Source organism: Saccopteryx bilineata, chromosome 1 (assembly GCF_036850765.1).
Source record: "Saccopteryx bilineata isolate mSacBil1 chromosome 1, mSacBil1_pri_phased_curated, whole genome shotgun sequence".
Classification (NCBI taxonomy): domain Eukaryota; kingdom Metazoa; phylum Chordata; class Mammalia; order Chiroptera; family Emballonuridae; genus Saccopteryx; species Saccopteryx bilineata.
Window position 1 is genome coordinate 34,302,821 of NC_089490.1, and position 18,144 is coordinate 34,320,964.

The window sequence follows — 18,144 nt, forward strand, 5'->3', positions numbered from 1 at the left end:
TCTCAGCAGTGTTTCACAGCTTTAATTGTAGAAAGTTTTCAAATATTTTTTTCCTTTATTTCTTTTATGTTTTTGGTGCTTTAATAAATAGCATTGATTTTTATTAACATTGTCAGGATTTTTGTTGCTAGTATATAGAGATAGAATCTTTAAATATGCAATCTTGCTAAATTAGCTTATGAATTTTAGTAGTCTCTTGGTAGATTCTTTAGTATTTTCTACATAGATGCCATGTAGAAGTAAAAACAGTTTTACTTCTTTACTTCCAACCTGTATGCCCTTTATTTTCTTGTCTATTATACTGGCCAGGAGTTCTAGTACAGGTTAAGTAGAAGAGACTAGAGTGGGCATTCTTGCCTTATTGCTGCTCTTGGGGACACCCTTAGTCTTGCACTATTAAATAGGGTATTAGTTGTAGAGTTTTCATAGATGTCCTTTGATCACATTAAGGAAGTTTTCTTTTTTCAATTTGCCTATTTTGTACTGGGCGGGGTTGTTATGAAGGGATGTTGAGTTTATCTAATGATTTGAACATTTATTCACTTATTGATATGACCATTTGGTTTAGAAATATTTGTTTAATCTCTTAATGTAGTTATTATTTAAAAATATTAAATCACTTTTGCATTTCTAGGATAAACCTACTATATCAAAGTATATTATCTTCTTTATTAAATTGCTGAATGTTTGCTTTATTGTTCATGAGGAGTATTGATTTAGAGTTTTTTTTTAAATGTGATATCTGTCTGATTTTGATATTAGGTTAATGCTGGTTTTATAAAATGAATTGGGAAATGTTTCCTCTTTTGTATGCAGTTTATATACAGTGTAGTAAAAAACATACAATTTAATTATATTATATATGGAGTGTTAGAAATTATCTTCAACTTTTTCTCTCCTCTTTTCCCTTAAAATAGATATTAACTAAGTTTGTATTACAAACTGGTTTAGTATTTTATAATTAAAAATTAATATTTTAAATATTAAGATTTTTTTTGTGTATAGGTAAAAAACTGACTTAGATATGCTAATTATTTTAGGACAGTAAGACTTTTCATAGAAAATTTTATAAAATATGGAAAGTGGAGAAATGTATGAAAACCAAAAAGTTTGTATAGTTTATATTATTGATAATATTTAACATTTGAAATCTGTTGTTTTCTCAACATTTCCTGAGCATTTTCTCAAAATATATACTTTATATACAAAGTGTTTTTAATGACTGTGTACTCTATTTTGTGGTTACAATAATTTACTTATCTATCTCATTGGAATTTTGTTTCTAATTTGTATGTAAATTTTTATGTCAGCCTTTGTTTTTACTTCTGATATCTTTAGATCTTTAGAAATTAAATTATTCCATCAAAAAGTCTAAATATTTATTTTTTGATGCTTTGATGTATTTACAAAACTGATTTTCTATATATTTACTTCAGTTTGTATACTGCCTCAAGCAGTATACAAGAATATTTGTTTCAACTCTTCTTCAAAAGTATAGGATTTTACAATTCAAAGTCTTGGCTAATATGATAGTTAAAAAGTAGTATCTTAATGCTTAAAGTTCCATTTCTTTAATTACTTGGGATGTATTTTAAAAACTCTCTAGAAGACTTATGTTTTGCATTTTTATTGATTAATTGATTTCAGAGAGAGAGAGAGAGAGAGAGAGAGAGAAGAGAGAAAGAGCAGCATCTATTTGTTGTTCCACTTATTTATACATTCATTGGTTGATACTTGTATGTACTCTGACCCAGGATCAAACCCTCAACGTAAGTATATCAGGATGACACTCTAACCAACTGAGCACCTGGCCAGGGCTTTGAAGACTTTTAGACTAGTCATTTGAAGAGTTACACAACAGAAGTACCGTATTTCCTCATGTATAAGATGCATCCCTCACCTCAAATTTGGGGTCTAAAAACTGGGTGCCTCTTATACAGTGGTTGTAGATTTTTTTAGTTGCATTTCCTGCTTTTTCACACTTGTTTTTGCACTCATTGTTGAAGACAGTGACTGGTCATCAGACACAAATGAGGACAAGTTAATGGATGGGAGTTTTGACAGCGATGAGGAGTTGTACGAATTTTATGATGAATAAAACTTGAGTTCAATAACTTTATGTAATACATGTTTTTTCAAATTTCAGGCCCCCGAATTAAGGTGCATCTTATACATGGGATCATCTTATACATGGGGAAATATTGTATTAGGGAGAAATAAATACACGGAGAATAAGTTCGTGAAGTAAAAGGAATAGAAATAGAGAAACAAAGATATAAGGCTATAGAATTTATATAACCTAAGGAAAGGGAAAGTGGTTTTATCTTGTATTAAATGGTCTTAATAGTTTACTGGGAAACGGATAGAGTGACATAAGAACTGCGAGTTGCATGTTCTGATTTCTTTAAAATATGATAACACTTTATAAACTTAGTGAAAGAACCTCAATACTTAAATTTGCTCTTTATGGCTTATGTCATTGATGAACTTTTTTGCTACCTGTTATCTAAAAATAGGTGTCTAGCGCACAGAGAAAGAGACCATGTTCAGCCTCATGACCCTGATAAGGAGCCACTCAAACGAAGTAATTTTAAAGAAATGAAAGAAAATAGCAGTGAAACTCGAACTGTGTGATGCTATAGGCAGAAATTTTTGTCTTTTAGTAAATTTGATAGACTATACAATTTAAGAACACGGATGACTGACAAAAAACTTAGAGAAGAAGAAATGGACGAGAATAAGTTTTGAATTGAAGTATGTTTTGGTGGATAAAAGATGAACTTCTAAATGAATACTTGGTGTATATCTTTTGTTGTTGTTGTTGTTGTATATCTTTTTCATGGTAGGTATATTCATTTATAACCTGTTTGTTTCCACAAAACATTTGAGGCAGCTTACAAGAAAACACAATGATTGCAATAGTAAATATTAAAAAGTGAAAATTAGGACTAATGAACAAATTAAAACTCAAGTGTCAATACTGATGCTGTGTTTATGTTTCATGTTTGGTTATGTGCCTTCTGGGAATGCAGGTAAATAGAAAACTAATATTCACATAGAAAGGAGGGGCTGTACCAATTTCTGAAATGTAAGACTTAGGACTGTGCTGTGCCAGTTAAGTAAAAAAAGATGTGGATGAATAAAAAAAGCAATCATCAAAATGGTCAAATCTTCCTCAGGAGTTGAGACTCTTGCTAAACTGTGTAGTAGACATGATATGAACTGCTATCTATATATCTTGGTATTCATGTATTTGTCCCAATCAGCTAATGTTCGTTGGGAAGCTACTATATAACTCAGCATGTTATCAGGGCTTACAAAGGATAGAGATGCATTTAATGCAGTTCCTATATCATGAAAGCTTAAGTTCTGAGTAGGAAGGCAAAACGAACAACAAGAAACTTTTAGAAAATAACTAAACATAAGGTCAAATGTACTTGTAAATACATTGATGTGTAAATTATGCAAATTACTTGGTCTGGGTCTAGAAGCACCAGGTTAAGTGTGAAATAAGTTGTAAGAAGATGTACTGTAGGAGATGCACTGAGGCAAAGGCGAGGTGCAGCTGGTGTTCATCCTTTGAATTCAGTGCAGAGTCTAAATAAGCTTTGAGTAGGGAATAAGAGGGCGCTTTCCATATTCTGTACAAAGGAAGATCACAAACAATACTTATTTGAAGAATTGTAAATATTTTTATGACAATTGAGAAACAGAGATTGAAAAGACTAGATGGTTCTTTTTCACCTTTGGATTCTCGATGCTTACCATACTACTTTGCACATTACGAAGGATTAATAAATGATTTTTTTCTTTGCTATTCCATTTGGATGTTTTCTGCTACCTTGTCTTCCAAATTGCTGATTTGATCCTCTGTTTCTCTTAATCTCCTCTTGATTACTTGTAGTATAGTCATTTCAATTATTGTGTTCTCATTTCTTACTGGTTTTTGTTTTTCATGATTTCTATGTCCTTTTATAATGTTTACTTTCTCTTTGTTGATGTTCTCACTGAGTTTATTCTTTCCCTAACTTCACTGAGCATCCTTATAATCAGTGTTTTGAATTCAGTATCTGGTAGATTTTCTTGTCTCTATTTATGTAGTTTTTTTTTTCTTTCTAGTTTTCTCTGGGGATTTGTACGTTTATTGACAATGCTTAAAAAGAGAAAAATGGGAGAGAAGTGTTCTATGACAATTTATAAGAGAAATAAAATATTAATTAAATAAAAAGAAACCTTTTTAAAGAGAGTTTTAAAGAAAGGATTGGGTGATCAAAGTTGTTTATTTTTCTAATGTCGTTATGGTGACAACTTGTCAGTATGATTTTTGTTAGAATCTAGTTTATCTTCAGTATTTAAGTGAAAAAATATTAGAGGAAGTTGTATATTCTTACAAAACAGCCTCACATGGAGACGTTTGTCACTAATCTGGTAATGAAACCATAGATCTTGATTAGCTGAATGTAGTAGCTGGTGAAGCATTGCTTCTTAATTATCAAAGTTCTTTGATTACCTTATTTATTGCTAGTTAGCTTACTGGATGGTTAAATATTTGATTATTTCTGGCACTCAGCATAGTATCCAGCACAGTATTTATGGAACGTGTGAAGTAATGTTTCTTAAGTACTTTCTACATAGGAGATGTGGAATAGAAGTGCTGTGAGACATGATTCTTGATATGAGGGGCTTACATACTCTTCTAGTTGACGTGAACAAATAAACAGATGATAATTAATATTGTATAATAAAAGCGTTACTCAACAGCTCTGTCTGTTGAGTAAGGAAAAGGAAGAACTCTGTGACTTAAGACTGTGAAAGCAATACTGATTAATCTTTACAACAAAGACAAAAGTCATGAATTTATCCAACCACTTTTTATTGGCTGAAGAAAGACAAGAGTGCATTTCCCTTTTTTTGACAGGCATGTGTGCAGCTGCCTAGATCCTTGCTAAGCTGTTAGAGCCCAAAGATTGTAAATCGTTATTGTAACAGGAATCTAGGCTCATTGCAGATATGTGAATATTTATAGCTGGAAGGTTGTTACAAGGCAGCTCTGAAGAAAATTGTACTGTAAAATAAATGCTAAAAATGCTTCACCAAACAAAAGAGAATAGGAGGTATTTATAAATAAGAAGGCTTAAAAATGGCCATATACAAGACCATAATAACAGTGAATGGAGATAATAACTAGGCAGAAGACTACATTTACATTCGAGTAATGTAGGGGAAATTTTAGGGAGGAGACTCAAGTGGGAAAAGTGTTTATTAGTCAAAAGGGTTTTTTATAAAAGAAGTCTAGGACTAAATCAAAAAGTTAATGGATGAATTTAGAATCTGGTTAAAGACTCAATTTAGAGATAGTAATGGAATAGTGTCGTATTTTCTATACTTTTATATTCCTATTCACTCATTAAATAATTCATGAGTGCCTCCTCAGTCCATAGTCTGTGAAGAGGAATTTAGGAAGTATTTTCATATTTTAGTTCTGCCAAGTCAGTCAGAAAGAGATTAGTTATTTGCTTGCCAAACCTGTTTTTTTCTTTTCCTGTCTCTACTCATACTCATGTATAAAAGTGATGAGGATGATGAAGAACCAGTTGTAGGTCTGCGTTTCCTAGGAATATACTTTCAGAGTGCATTTCCCACAATGTTTTTGTATTTATACACAGTTTACTTTTCTGACATAGTCAACCTTCCAGGAATGAAAGATTTGACATGAATTCTGTATCAGTGTGTGACGGTGGAGGTGGTACCAGGGGAACTTGCCATTGGAGAATTTGTTAGGGCACTGGTGCAATATTCAGATAAGAAGTTACAGGATCCCAGACTGGAATGGTGATAGCGAGGATAGAAGGAGAGGGGTGACTGTGGGAGATGTGCCCCGGGAATTGGTGGCCAGCTGATGGATGGGGATTGGCTAGCCCAGGAGGATGAGGTGAGGAGAACGTGGGAAGTTGCCAATCAAGTAAGTCTGTGAAAATCAGACTTACTCCTGGTTGTTTTTGGTATCCAAGAGGGTTCACTTTGGTGTGGGGAATACAGCAGTAAGAGCATCTTGTTACTGCTGACGCTTAAAATCTGATCACGTTGATGTGGTTTTTTGGGTGATCTGCCTCCTGTAGGGGAGGAGCTAGCTATGCCTGGGGGTGTTGGTCTTAGGAACAATGGGTGGTCTCCCAGGGCCTGGTGGTGGGCTGTGCTCAGGCAGGGAATTGAGACTCTAGTCAAGTGATCAGAACCACAGGGCAGATTCAATTCCAGCAAGAACATTGAAAGGTGCTTACCAAAGTTTGATAGGATTTAGACAGATCTATTGTAGGGTTGGAGGCAGGGCCTGAAGGAAGAGTGATATGTAGTAGTTGATATCAATTTAACCCCACCTTTTGAATAGACTTTTTGTATTTGGTAAAATTTATCCCAATGTAAGTTTAGCCTTGCTAATAATGTAGGAAGTCAGTCGTGCCAACGTAGAAGGCAGAACTCAAATTTTCACCCTCTTTTGTAGTCAGGTCATGGGCATATGATTTAGACTTCACCAGTGAGACTTACCTCCCACAGACTTTGCTTGGAACCAAGGGAATAGAATGTGCACAGAGCTTCTGTTTTTGCTGGTGGAGGCAGGTGGCTGGTGGCAATAGTGGCTTCCCAGTGGTTGCAGAGTTGATTTGCAGAAATGGTGGTAGTGATGGTGATTCTTTAGTTCTCTGTGGGACATTAGCACTGATGGCCATTTTCTAATCAGTCCTGTTTTGTAGCATGATTTGAACATTGTTCCTGGAAGCTTAACTTTGAACATAGTTCTTCATCTTTCCAACAATTCTGTGCGATACTGAGAAACCTCTTAATAAACTCCTTTTCTGCTGATCAACCTGGGTGAGCCTGTTTTGTGTTTCACTAAGACTCCTAACTAGTCCTGGCTGGATTAGGAGCTAAGGGAGCAGATGGAGACAAGGTTTGGAAGCTGGGTGGGCTTTCTCAGATTCCACCTAGCAACTGATTGCAGCTGAGCCTGTGGGTGTCCACCAATCAGTGCCTGATGCTGAGTAGGAGTGAGGATGGCTAGGGATAGACCCTAAATCAATGGGGACTTGTTTTAGATAGTATTTTGGGGTAAATTGTGTGTGGAAAGAAGAAATCTTTCTTTACTCTTTGAGGTCCTTTCAGCTGGTTTAATAATTAAATCTATATGAGACAAATTAACAAGAGGAAATAACCAAAGTTAATTATGTACATACATATGGGAACCATATATACATGAGAGGTTCAAAGACAGAAAGTTATAATGAGGCATTCTGAGCTACACATGAAGTAAGGGAGCTCGGTGCTTCGAGGGGGAAGGTCATTTGCAGGATGATAAGAAGAGCAGGTGTTCAGTAATTAAATGTTTGCCTTGCCTTATAGAAAAGCTATGAAGCTCTGGCCGGATGGCTCTGTTGGTTAGAGAATCTCCCTGAAGTGCAGAGGTTGCCGGTTCTGTCCCCCGTCAGGGCACACACAGGAGCAGATTGATGTCCTGTGTTTCTACCTTCCGCTCTCTAAAATCAATAAAATAAACATTTAACAAAAAAAAGAGATGCCATGAAAAGTTATTTCTGGGGATAACTCTTATTACCAATTTAAAATTTTAAGAGAGAGGTAAATGTTTCTCCTGAGCCTGCACGGTCTCAGTTGCCTTCCGTTAAAAATGATTTCCATGTCACTGGCTCGCCTTGGTGAGGCCTCGTCTGAATCTCTGCCACTGGAAGAGAAATGGACACTAACTGTGGTGATAATGGTCTGTTTGAAATTGGGAGTATGGAAAATTATTTTAGTTTTGGACATGTTTAGTGAGATACCACAAGAAATCATCATTTTTGGAGATACCTATATCTGGCATGTATTTAGAAATGCATTTCTAAAATTTAGGAAAGAGATTGGGGATACAAGTGACTTATTCATCTCCCAGTTGTTTCAAGGCTCTGTTGAAATTGGATGGGAGTGCTCAGGGTAGCCACACGGAATGAGAGAGGAAGGTTGAGGATAGACTCCTGGGGAATGTTCATAATTATAGGGAAGGTGGGGAGAGGAGAGAGTGAAGAAGCCCCAAAATGAGTGTTCTGCAAAGATGGAGGAGAACTCAGAGGATTTACTATTTGAGAAGCTCAGAGAAGGCAGAGTTACAAGGAGCAAATGAGAGTATCAAATCCTAGAAAGGAGAATAAAGACTAAGAGGCCAAGTGTATTTTTGTGACTTTGGAGAAAGTCATGGGAATAGAACATCTTACAGTGGCAGAGTGAAGGACCGAGGTAGAATCTGGAACAAAAGAGGTTAAGTGCAGATCCTGGTTAAATTTTGTTAGATTTGGAATCCAAATCATAAAATAAATTATGAAACGAGAGAACAACCCATATCTTTTCCTTACCAGATTTTTTGTCAGGCTGGTTGTTAAGCTTGAGTGTCTGAGTAACTGCATGAATGTCTAAAGTTCTTTTGTTTTAATAAGGCAACGTTCTCTAGTGTGAAGAATTTGGGAAAATATTTTGCTTTACAATTTTAGTGCTCATTAAGCATTATTATGTAAGCTGTAAACAAATGTTAGAGAATTTAAATGTTTGTGACATCTGTGTTTTTATTGTGGATATGAAAAGTTTTCTTTTTTAAGTATTACAATGATCATTGTTAATGGTTTGACCTTGCTTTACATTTTTACCAGACTATTCAGCGATAGCTATTTGCAGTCTGTCTTTTCTTTTTTTTCTTCTGGCTCCCCCTACTCCCCGTGCTCGTTAACAGCGACTCCACTGTTACTGAATAAGTTTGACAACTGTCGTTGGTTAGAGCCTCTGCCACTCAAGATTTTCATTTTTTCTCTATATTGAAGTGCTGTCTTTTTACGTTTTCATTTTCTCTTTTTAAAGAGCTGTCTCTTTTTGTTTGATATTCTGATAGGATTTATCTGCTCAAAATGAAAGTCTGTGCTCCTTGAATTGTGGCTTCAAAATAACCTAGAATAGATATAAGATACCAGAGCAAGATGAGAAATGCAAAGATGCCAGTCTTAATTTACAAAGCTTTATTATCAACACGGCTGGATCCTGACTTGTTCCAGTCTCCTAAAGATGTATCTTGCATTGTGATTTAAGCTGTGCTATTTCACCAAACACACAGTTTAAACCTATAGTTCTAATTTATTTGCCTTAACATATACAGTCATATAGAAGATATCAAATTCAAAAAGTGTTCCTTAAAATAAAGATTTATTTATATGTTCAGTCATTTTGTGCAGAGTGTTTTAAAACTAAATGCATTTCACTTTCAGTTTATGGAAGACGATGATTTGAATATTATTACATATTACAGAACTTTAAGGATACTTCTGTGGTCATCTAGTTCAGAATTTAAACCCCTCTATAAATTATTCCTTTAAGTAAATAAAAGTTGAAAGTATCTTTTAGTTTTGGGTTTTACCTATGATGTAATTCCAGGCAGCATAACAATAAGTAGAGTCTCATTTGGTCCTGGTGGTAGAGAGTCACTCCTGTCCCTGGTCCCCACATGAAGAAAATGAGGCTCAGTGAGGTTGGCTTGTACCTGGTTGATGTCTGGTGTAGAGTGGATGTGTAGTAGGGATTTTGAATTTCTAGCCTAATGTTTATTTTGTTTTAATAAACTGTATTGACAGAGTTGTTTATAAGATAATTTTTATCATCTAAAAATTAAAAATTTTTCATGTTTGTAACCAATAGCTATATTGACTATGCTGATCACTGAAATTTAGAATGTTACTTAGAGGACAAGCAGCAGTCCAAAAACTTTAAAATAACTTTATTTGAAGTAATATGTCAGAACTTCAATGACAGAAATAGCATTTACATTTTTTTTCTTGATGCCATCCCCCCATGGCGTATAATTGGCATACAAATGATAGTGTTTTATGCTAAACACGTTTATTTTTCCAGATACAGCACAACTATGTTTACACTGTGACCTTTCAGAATAAATTGGCAAGCATGTGAGATGCTAAGAGCTAAGAAGTGTTGGAGAAACATAGTGTTTTAGAGGTGAACATTTGGGATGCTGTGTTTTCTTGAAATGTTGCACAATGAGCTACAGACCATGTTGAAGCATGAATGTTTCAAAATGATGATTAATGAGGAGCTTGTCGCTGGGAATTTACTTCAGGTACTCTGTTTCCGGTGTCAGCCCAACGTAATTCCTTGTAGCACAAATGGATGATTTTTATAATATGCCCACAGAAGTTTAGTACAGTAAGGTACTTCAGTAACACTGTAAAATCCCACTGTCCTTGGTCTTTTTTCCACTTTGAAATTAACTTGTTAGCCTGTTAGAAATCTTATTTTCAGCTTGGTCGGTTTGCTCAGTGGTAGAGCATCTGCCCAGCATGTAGAAGTCCCTGGTTTGATTCCCAGTCAGGGAACACAGGAGAAGTGACCATCTGTTTCTCCCCTCCTCCCGCAGCTGTGGATCGATTGATTCAAGCACGTCGGTCCCGGGTGCTGAGGATGGCTCCATGGAGCCTCTGCCTCATGTGCTAAAAATAGTTCAGTTGCCTGCTTCCCTAGATGAGCAAAATATCGGCCCCAGATGGGGGTTGCCAGGTGGATCCCAGTCAGGGTGCATGCAGGAGTCTGTCTCTGTATCTCTTCCTTTCACTTAAAAAAAAAGGAAGAAATCTTATTTTCATTTCTCTTTCTTTCTTTTTTTTTTTTTTTTTAACAGAGACAGAGAGAGTCAGAGAGATAGGGACAGACAGACAGGAAGGGAGAGATGAGAAGCATCAATTCTTCGTTGTGGCACCTTAATTGTTCATTGATTGCTTTCTCATATATGCCTTGACAGGGGGCTCCAGCTGAGCCAATGACCCCTTGCTCAAGCCAGCGACCTTGGGCTCAAGCCAGCGACTTTTGGGCTCAATCTAGCAACCGTGGGGTCATGTCTATGATACCACACTCAGGCTGGTGAGCCTGCACTCAAGCTGGCAACTTCGGGGTTTTGAACCTGGGTCCTCTGCATCCCAGTCCAATGCTCTACTTACTGTACCACTGCCTGGTCAGGCTTATTTTCATTTCTTCATTAGTAATATACCATGGTATTTTTTCTGACAATTTATGGTCCTTTCTCTCTCTCTCTCTCTCTCTCTTTCTCTCTTTCTCTTTCCAACGGAAAAGTTCTAGGTTTAGGAACATTTTAATAGACTTTTAGGTTCACTTAGTTCATGTTTTCATCATCATATAAACTTTATTTTAGGCCAAAGAGCTGAGAAGTGCTGAAGTTGAGAACTTAGAAAATTAATCAGAATCAATCAGTTGATGGCTAACATGAAAGAAATCTAGAAGGCCTCACTGCGGAATAGGAGATGACACATACTGTACATCGGCCCGGTTCCCTGAACGGGTTGGGGGATGGGAACCGTGACAGCGGGAGTGATGGCGGATGCAGCCGTGAGGCTGTGATGAAGTCAGGCGGCTGGGGACAGAGAATTAGGTCTGGGGAGATGTCAGTGGTTACCAGGCAGTAGGATTTAAGTAAAAGATTGATGGCCTAAGGTGTGGTCACAGTCCTCCTGAGATAATTATGATGAAGTAGCACATGAAACTTGGCTGTGCAAAACCAAGGGAAGCTTTATGTTGCCATAATAAACATCCCTGGCTAGGTCAGTGCTGAAGGGCCCAGGGCTGTCTGGGGAGTGATGCTGGTGTCCCGGGGGTCCGTGACCCACGGTGGGTTCCTGACCCCGCACGGGAGAATTCACATCCAAACACCAGTCAGCGCAGAATTTAAAGTGAAAGTGTTTCAGTGAAGCAGTGAGACAGAAAAGGGGCCACTCCACTGACAGAGCAGTCCCCCTTTAGCAGAATTTGCTTTCTTTCTTGAGGGGTGGGGTATTCAGTAAGGGGGAGGATCTTTCCAGGAAAGGGGTGGAGATTTCTTATAGGAGCTTCCTTGGTTATTTTGTATCCTAACCTGGTCTTTTGTTTCTGATCATGTTGATTAGGACGTGTCATTTAGCATGCAGTGTATTACCATGAGTGTATAATGAGGCTAGGGGTCACCATGTTGGATTGAGCTGGTCTCAGCCAGTTTTAAGCCATAAATTCAGTGGGGGGTGGTCTTCCTTTTTCTTGACAGCTCCTGTGGCTTTTATTGGTTACAACTGCTTGACTACAGACCCTATCTCAGGTACAGCCCCTAGAGTAATATGATTGAAGGCGTATGTTAGTTCCATAACTGATCTCCATGAGCCAGTGAATCATCCAGTTAGTGCAGTAACTTTACTGGCTCATGTCTGAAGGTGGAGTTACACCGTCTGGCTCTATTGGAGCCCCTCCTTCTGTGTGCCTGCATGTGTGTGAGGGGTATGCATGCTTATAGATGCACATGATGGGGTGTGTGCACATATGTGCATGTTTGTGTATTCCACAAGATTTCAGCTTGATTGAAGCCCATTTATCATTAGTTCAAGCTATGTTCCAAACGTTTTCTTTTCAACACCTGTTTCTTAGGAGTGGTATTCTTGCTTTTTGACTTTGGGCTGATCAGAAATCTTTGCCTATGAGGCCAGCAGTGCGTAGAAATGGGTTTATTTTAGCCAGCATGAATTTTGAAAAGTGCAAAAAAGGACAAAAATAATTTGTGGACATGGGCCATAGTGTGGCGATTGCCAGGAGGCGGGGAGGTAGAGGAGGGTAGGAGGGACAAATGGTGATGGACAAAGACTTGACTTAGGGGGGGTGAACACACAATATGGTATACGGAGATGTGTTGTACAATTGCGCACTTGAAACCTGTATAATTATTTAACTAGTGTTACCCGAATTAATTCAATTAAAATTTAAAAAGTGTATTTATTCAATAAATTACAAGAAAAGGAAAACAAACAAAACATAATTTAACTTAAACATCAGATATGCCTGGAAAGTAAATATTCTTTCTCTGTTTATTCACTCATGGCCAGCTAGCTTTCTGGGATGTACCTAAAAGATCAAGATGAATTAAATTACTGTTTGTTACAGCCACATCTTACAGTGCTTGAAGTAATATACTTTGTTAATGTAAAGATAGTAGAAGTCTAGCCAAAAGTAGAGCATATAGAAAAAAATTCTTTAAGTTGCATCAAGGGAAGGATTAAACAAAATTGAAAGTCTGGGCAATGGAACAAAGAAACAAACAAAAAATAACTCCCAAAAACATAAATAAATAGCCTCCACCAGATTTTAAATATTTAGTTAATTATGTGAGAACATAATTAAGTGAAAGAAGCCAGTTAGAGAAAGACAAGTACCATGTGTGATTTGACTCAGATGTGGACTCTAATGGACAAAATGAACTAACAAGCAAAATAGAGTCAGATTCACAGACAGACAGCAGGCTGACAGCTGTGTGTGTGTATGTGGCGGGGTGGGGACTGGGCAAAGGGCGTGGAGGGATTGAGCAAAAAAGAAAAACAAAAGAAAAAACTCATGGCACAGACTACCAAGTGGTGATTGCTGGTGGGTGAGGGGTGAAGGGAGGTGGAGGAGGGAATGGGAAGGGACGAATGGTGATGGATGGAGACTTGATGTGGGTGGTGAACACACAATGCAGTGTACACATGCTGTGTTGTAGAATTGTGCACCGTAAACCGGTATAATTTTGTTAACTATTGTCATTCTAATAAATTCAAGAAAAATAGTTATTAGTCTTGATGCAGTCAGCATAATTTGAGACACCTAAAACATATAATTATTACATGAACTAACAAGAGCCACGTTAGATGTTTATACATATGCAAGTAAATGCTATTCAAATAGAATAACTTAAAGAAAACATTGACAGCTTTCTCAAGTATAAGGTAGAGTAATAACACTGAGGAACAATTTCTTTTTCATTTTCTCTTGCATGAGGTTTTAGAACTATTTCTATATATTTCTTCATTGCTGATTCCAAATCTGAAATCCGGTTTTTGGGTGCATGCTCTAGGTTTTATGCAATTTTAATTTCTTTTTGTTACAGTTAATGGCATGCATTGATTTTTAAATTGGAGTTAAAGGGCAATGACTGTTGGATTGAACATAACCACAAGGCAATTAATGTTTTACAAACATCACTTTTACATAATTGTAGTTGTTTTTAAATGTAAAAAATTGTTATCTGATAAAAACACGCTCTTATTTTGTTTTAAGATTGAATCATGGCTTCTTCGAGTAGGCTTAAATGTAAGAATAGTCCTGACACCTTCTGTTATATATGTGGCTGTTACACACTTCAATGTCAAAGGCACAATATTTCATCATTTGTGACACGTGCACATATTGCCTATTTTCAAGTTCCCCTTGGCGATCAAGACAAGAATTAGGCTCCTCATATTGTGTGTCATAATTGTGAGGAAATGATTTGTGACTGGACAAAAGGAAAACGCAAAGGAATGCCTTTTGGTATTCCCATGGTTTGGTGTGCACCTAAGGACCACAGCAGTGACTGTTATTTCTGTCTGATCCATACAAAGGACATTGGCAAGAAAAAACAGCATATGATTGCATATCCTAATATTCCTTCATGAGTACGACCTATCCCACACTCTGAGACACTCCCGGTTCCAGTTTTCAATGGTTTTATTTCTTCTAAGGATGAAGAAAGTGAACATGGTGATTAAGTGTATTTTGATAAGATGCATGAGGAAACGGTTATAGAATCTGAAGGGTCTTCTTCTGATGCCAAGCAGTCATTAACCCCTCAGCAGTTTAGCCAACCCTAATTGAATGACTTAGTAAGAATGACATAAAAATAGTCTTTGACTTTCTGAAGTATGAGGAGCATAACTGGATCATTTGTGTGGATCTTAAAATGGTAAATTCCCTGCTAGGACAACAGAGAGGTTTCATGAAGTATCCTTGCTTTTGGTGTTTGTGAGACAGCTGAGCTCGGGAGAAACACTGGACACAGAAGGAGTGGCCGAAATGTGAAGCTCTGGAAGTAGGGATGCAAAATATTGTGAATGAACCTGTAGTTAATCAAGACGGGATCATTTTTCCCCCACTTCATATCAGACTTGTCTTAATGAAGCAGTTTGTTTAGGCTTTGAATAGAGAAAGTGAATGCTTTCAACATACTATTTCTGCTTTTCCTGCCTTGTCTTTCGAGAAGATAAAAGCAGGTGTATTTGATGGACCTCAAATTTGAACCCTCATATGTGATGAAGAATTTGCCAGGACGATGAAAAAGGAGGAGAAAGCAGCATGGCAGTCTTTTGTGGCAGTTACAAAGAACTTCCTTGGCAACAAAAAAGCAGTAAACTATGAACTTTCAAAGGATTCTGGTTCAAAGGATGCTATTGGCTTCATGTGACACTGGATGTAACATGAGCGTTAAGATTCATTTCCTGGGCCCTGGCTGGTTGGCTCAGTAGTAGAGCGTCGGCCTGGCGTGCAGGAGTCCCGGGTTCGATTCCCAGCCAGGGCACACAGGAGAGGTACCCATCTGTTTCTCCACCCCTCCCCCTCTCCTTCCTCTCTGTCTTTCTCTTCCCCTCCCGCAGCCAAGGCTCCATTGGAGCAAAGATGGCCCAGGCACTGGGGATGGCTCCATGGCCTTTGCCTCAAGCGCTAGAATGGCTCTGTTCGCAGCAGAGCGACGCCCCAGATGGGCAGAGCATCGCCCCCTGGTGGGCATGCCGGGTGGATCCCGGTCGGGCGCATGCGGGAGTCTATCTGACTGCCTCCCCGTTTCCAGCTTCAGAAAAATACAAAAAAAAAAAAAAAAAAAAAAAAAAAAAAAGATTCACTTCCTGAACAGTCACCTTGATAAGTTTCCTGAAAATCTTGGAGCTGTTAGTGATGAGCAGACTACTGCTGAAGCATCAAACGATATTGTCCTCAACAAGTACACAAACACAAGAGCTACATACGCAAATTTTTGCCTGAATAGAATTTAAATAAGTTTTGCGCAAATTTTATTATTAAAATAAGTGTTTTAATATGCTGTTTCGAAATTGTAGACAAATTCTGATACAATCATATCTTTTAGTGTACTAGTGTATTTACTGCATTATATAAATTATTATATTTTCACAAAGATGATGCCCAAGAAGACATTCTACTTCATTACATTAAACTAAATGTTGAAAATTTTACAATAAGATAAAAACCTAAAATCTTGAATAGCAAAAAAACTGTATCTTACAGAGAAAAACTAATGTCAGATTTGAGATCAGCACACTCGAATTAGGTAAGAACAAGTGTTTTTGTGGATGCAACAAAAATTTTGTTCCGCAGTATAATGAATGAGTAAATGAACATACATATATATAAAACATTTTTTCTTTGGTAACTAGGTAACTAGAATTATACTTAGGAATAGCTTTGACTTTTTACACTTTTCTCACATAATATATGTGCTAAGCTTATTTAGTTTTTATTGTCTGATTATATATTTAAATTTTAGTATTTTTTTTACTTTTTGAGAAATATTTTATTTGATTTGGATTCTAAACCCATTTTTTCCTGGAATTAAATTATTAATATGGCCTGACCTGTGGTGGCGCAGAGGATAAGACATTTACCTCGAATGCTGAGGTCACTGTTTTGAAACCTTGGGCTTGCCTGGTCAAGGCATGTATGGGAGTTGATGCTTCCTGCTGCTTCCCTTCTCTATCTCTCTTCTCTAAAATGAGTAATAAATAAAGTCTTAAAAAATTTTAAAAATTATTAATAGCGTGGTCTAATTTATAATAACATTAGATGTTTGAAATGTTACTCAGAGATTAGAAATCTCCTTTGAGCATGTGAAACATTTGGTCAACATAAATTTAATGGCCTCTTTAAAGATCAAATAATTCTCAGAAGCTAGAAGTCGTTGATAGTTGGATTAATGATGAGGGTCATTTAGGAATACAATTTCAATGTACTGTCCGAAATCCAAGGGTGAGGGACGATGGCAGAGACACAGTAAATCATGCTTCTCAGAAGTAGTGTACCTTTTATTAATTAATTTTCTCTCCAGTGATCAGTTGAAGTATTGTAAAAAGTAGACAGAAATCCAGAATGACAAGGTCTTTTAGTCAAATACAAACTTGTTTGTGCCCAGAAGGGACCGTAAACCTAGATCTCAGTGTCAGATATCCGTTTTCTGTTTAGAAGGAGTTTTAAAACTTAAGTATATGTGAAAAATTAATGACTCAGCACTTCTTTTCACAGTATAAGGAACCAGTATAATTCAAATATGATGTTGAAGATATGGAAAGTATCTCATGTAGTATTTACTCAGATATACTTTACAGACAATGAACTTCATGCATTTTAAATACACTCTACCTTTGGCAGAAGTGTACTTTTATGTATCCCCTATTCCAAACACAATATAGAGCATTTCCATCTTTCCAGAAAGTCCCTTGTCCTCTTTCGTTGACTACAAAACAACCAGAATAATTTTGAATATTATAGATTAGTTTTGCTTATTAGAATTTTATGTGAGTGGGACTCCACAGCACGTTCTCTTCTGTGTCTGGTTTCTTTTGCTCAGCAGGATGCCTGAATGGTTCATCATTTGTTGTGCTCTGCTCCTTTGTATTGCTGAGTAATATTCCATTGTGTGAATACCCCCAAATGTGGGAAAGGTTTGAACAGACATTTTACAAAGGCATATATATTAATGGTCTATGAGTATGTGAAAAAGATGCTGAGCATCATCTGTCATCTAAGGGAATGCAAGTTAAAGTGAGATACATCTGCATACCCTTCTAGAATGCCGAAAATTAAAACCTGGTAATACCAAGCACTGAAGACCAGACTGTATTCTTAAGTATTACCATTGGGATTGGCAGAATGGTGCAACCACTTTGCAAAATAACTTGGCAGTTTGGAAAGTTAGACATACACTTACAATGTGATATAGCAATCTCACTCCTAGATATTTACACAAAAGAAAGCAAAACATATTTATACATAGAGTTGTTCATGAATATTCATAGCAGTTTTACGCATAATAGCTCCAAACTAGAAACAAACCAAATGTCCACCGTCAAGTGAAATACATTCTGATAATAGATTTTACTTTGTTATTGTACCCAAGGATGTGTCCTTGGCTAACTTAGAAATGTTTAAAATTTTCAGAAATTGTAATACAGAAAGATTCTTGAAAAAGCAGCCAGTTCTTTGTTAAGCCAAAAATCT

General features: G+C 36.8%; 1 protein-coding gene across 3 annotated transcripts in view; it reads left to right on the forward strand.

Moving 5' to 3' along the window:
• The window catches only part of PRIM2 (DNA primase subunit 2), a 320,146-nt gene that overhangs the window by 99,618 nt on the left and 202,384 nt on the right, over positions 1-18,144 (forward strand). The window contains exon 8 of one of the 3 annotated variants that reach the window (XM_066252989.1): positions 2,517-2,636. The exons of the other annotated variants lie outside the window; for them this stretch is intronic. Within the exon in view, the coding sequence (XP_066109086.1) occupies positions 2,517-2,558 (42 nt within the window). The 3' untranslated portion in view covers positions 2,559-2,636. Of the gene's footprint in view, positions 1-2,516; positions 2,637-18,144 lie in introns of those variants that run through there. 3 annotated transcript variants of the gene reach the window in all.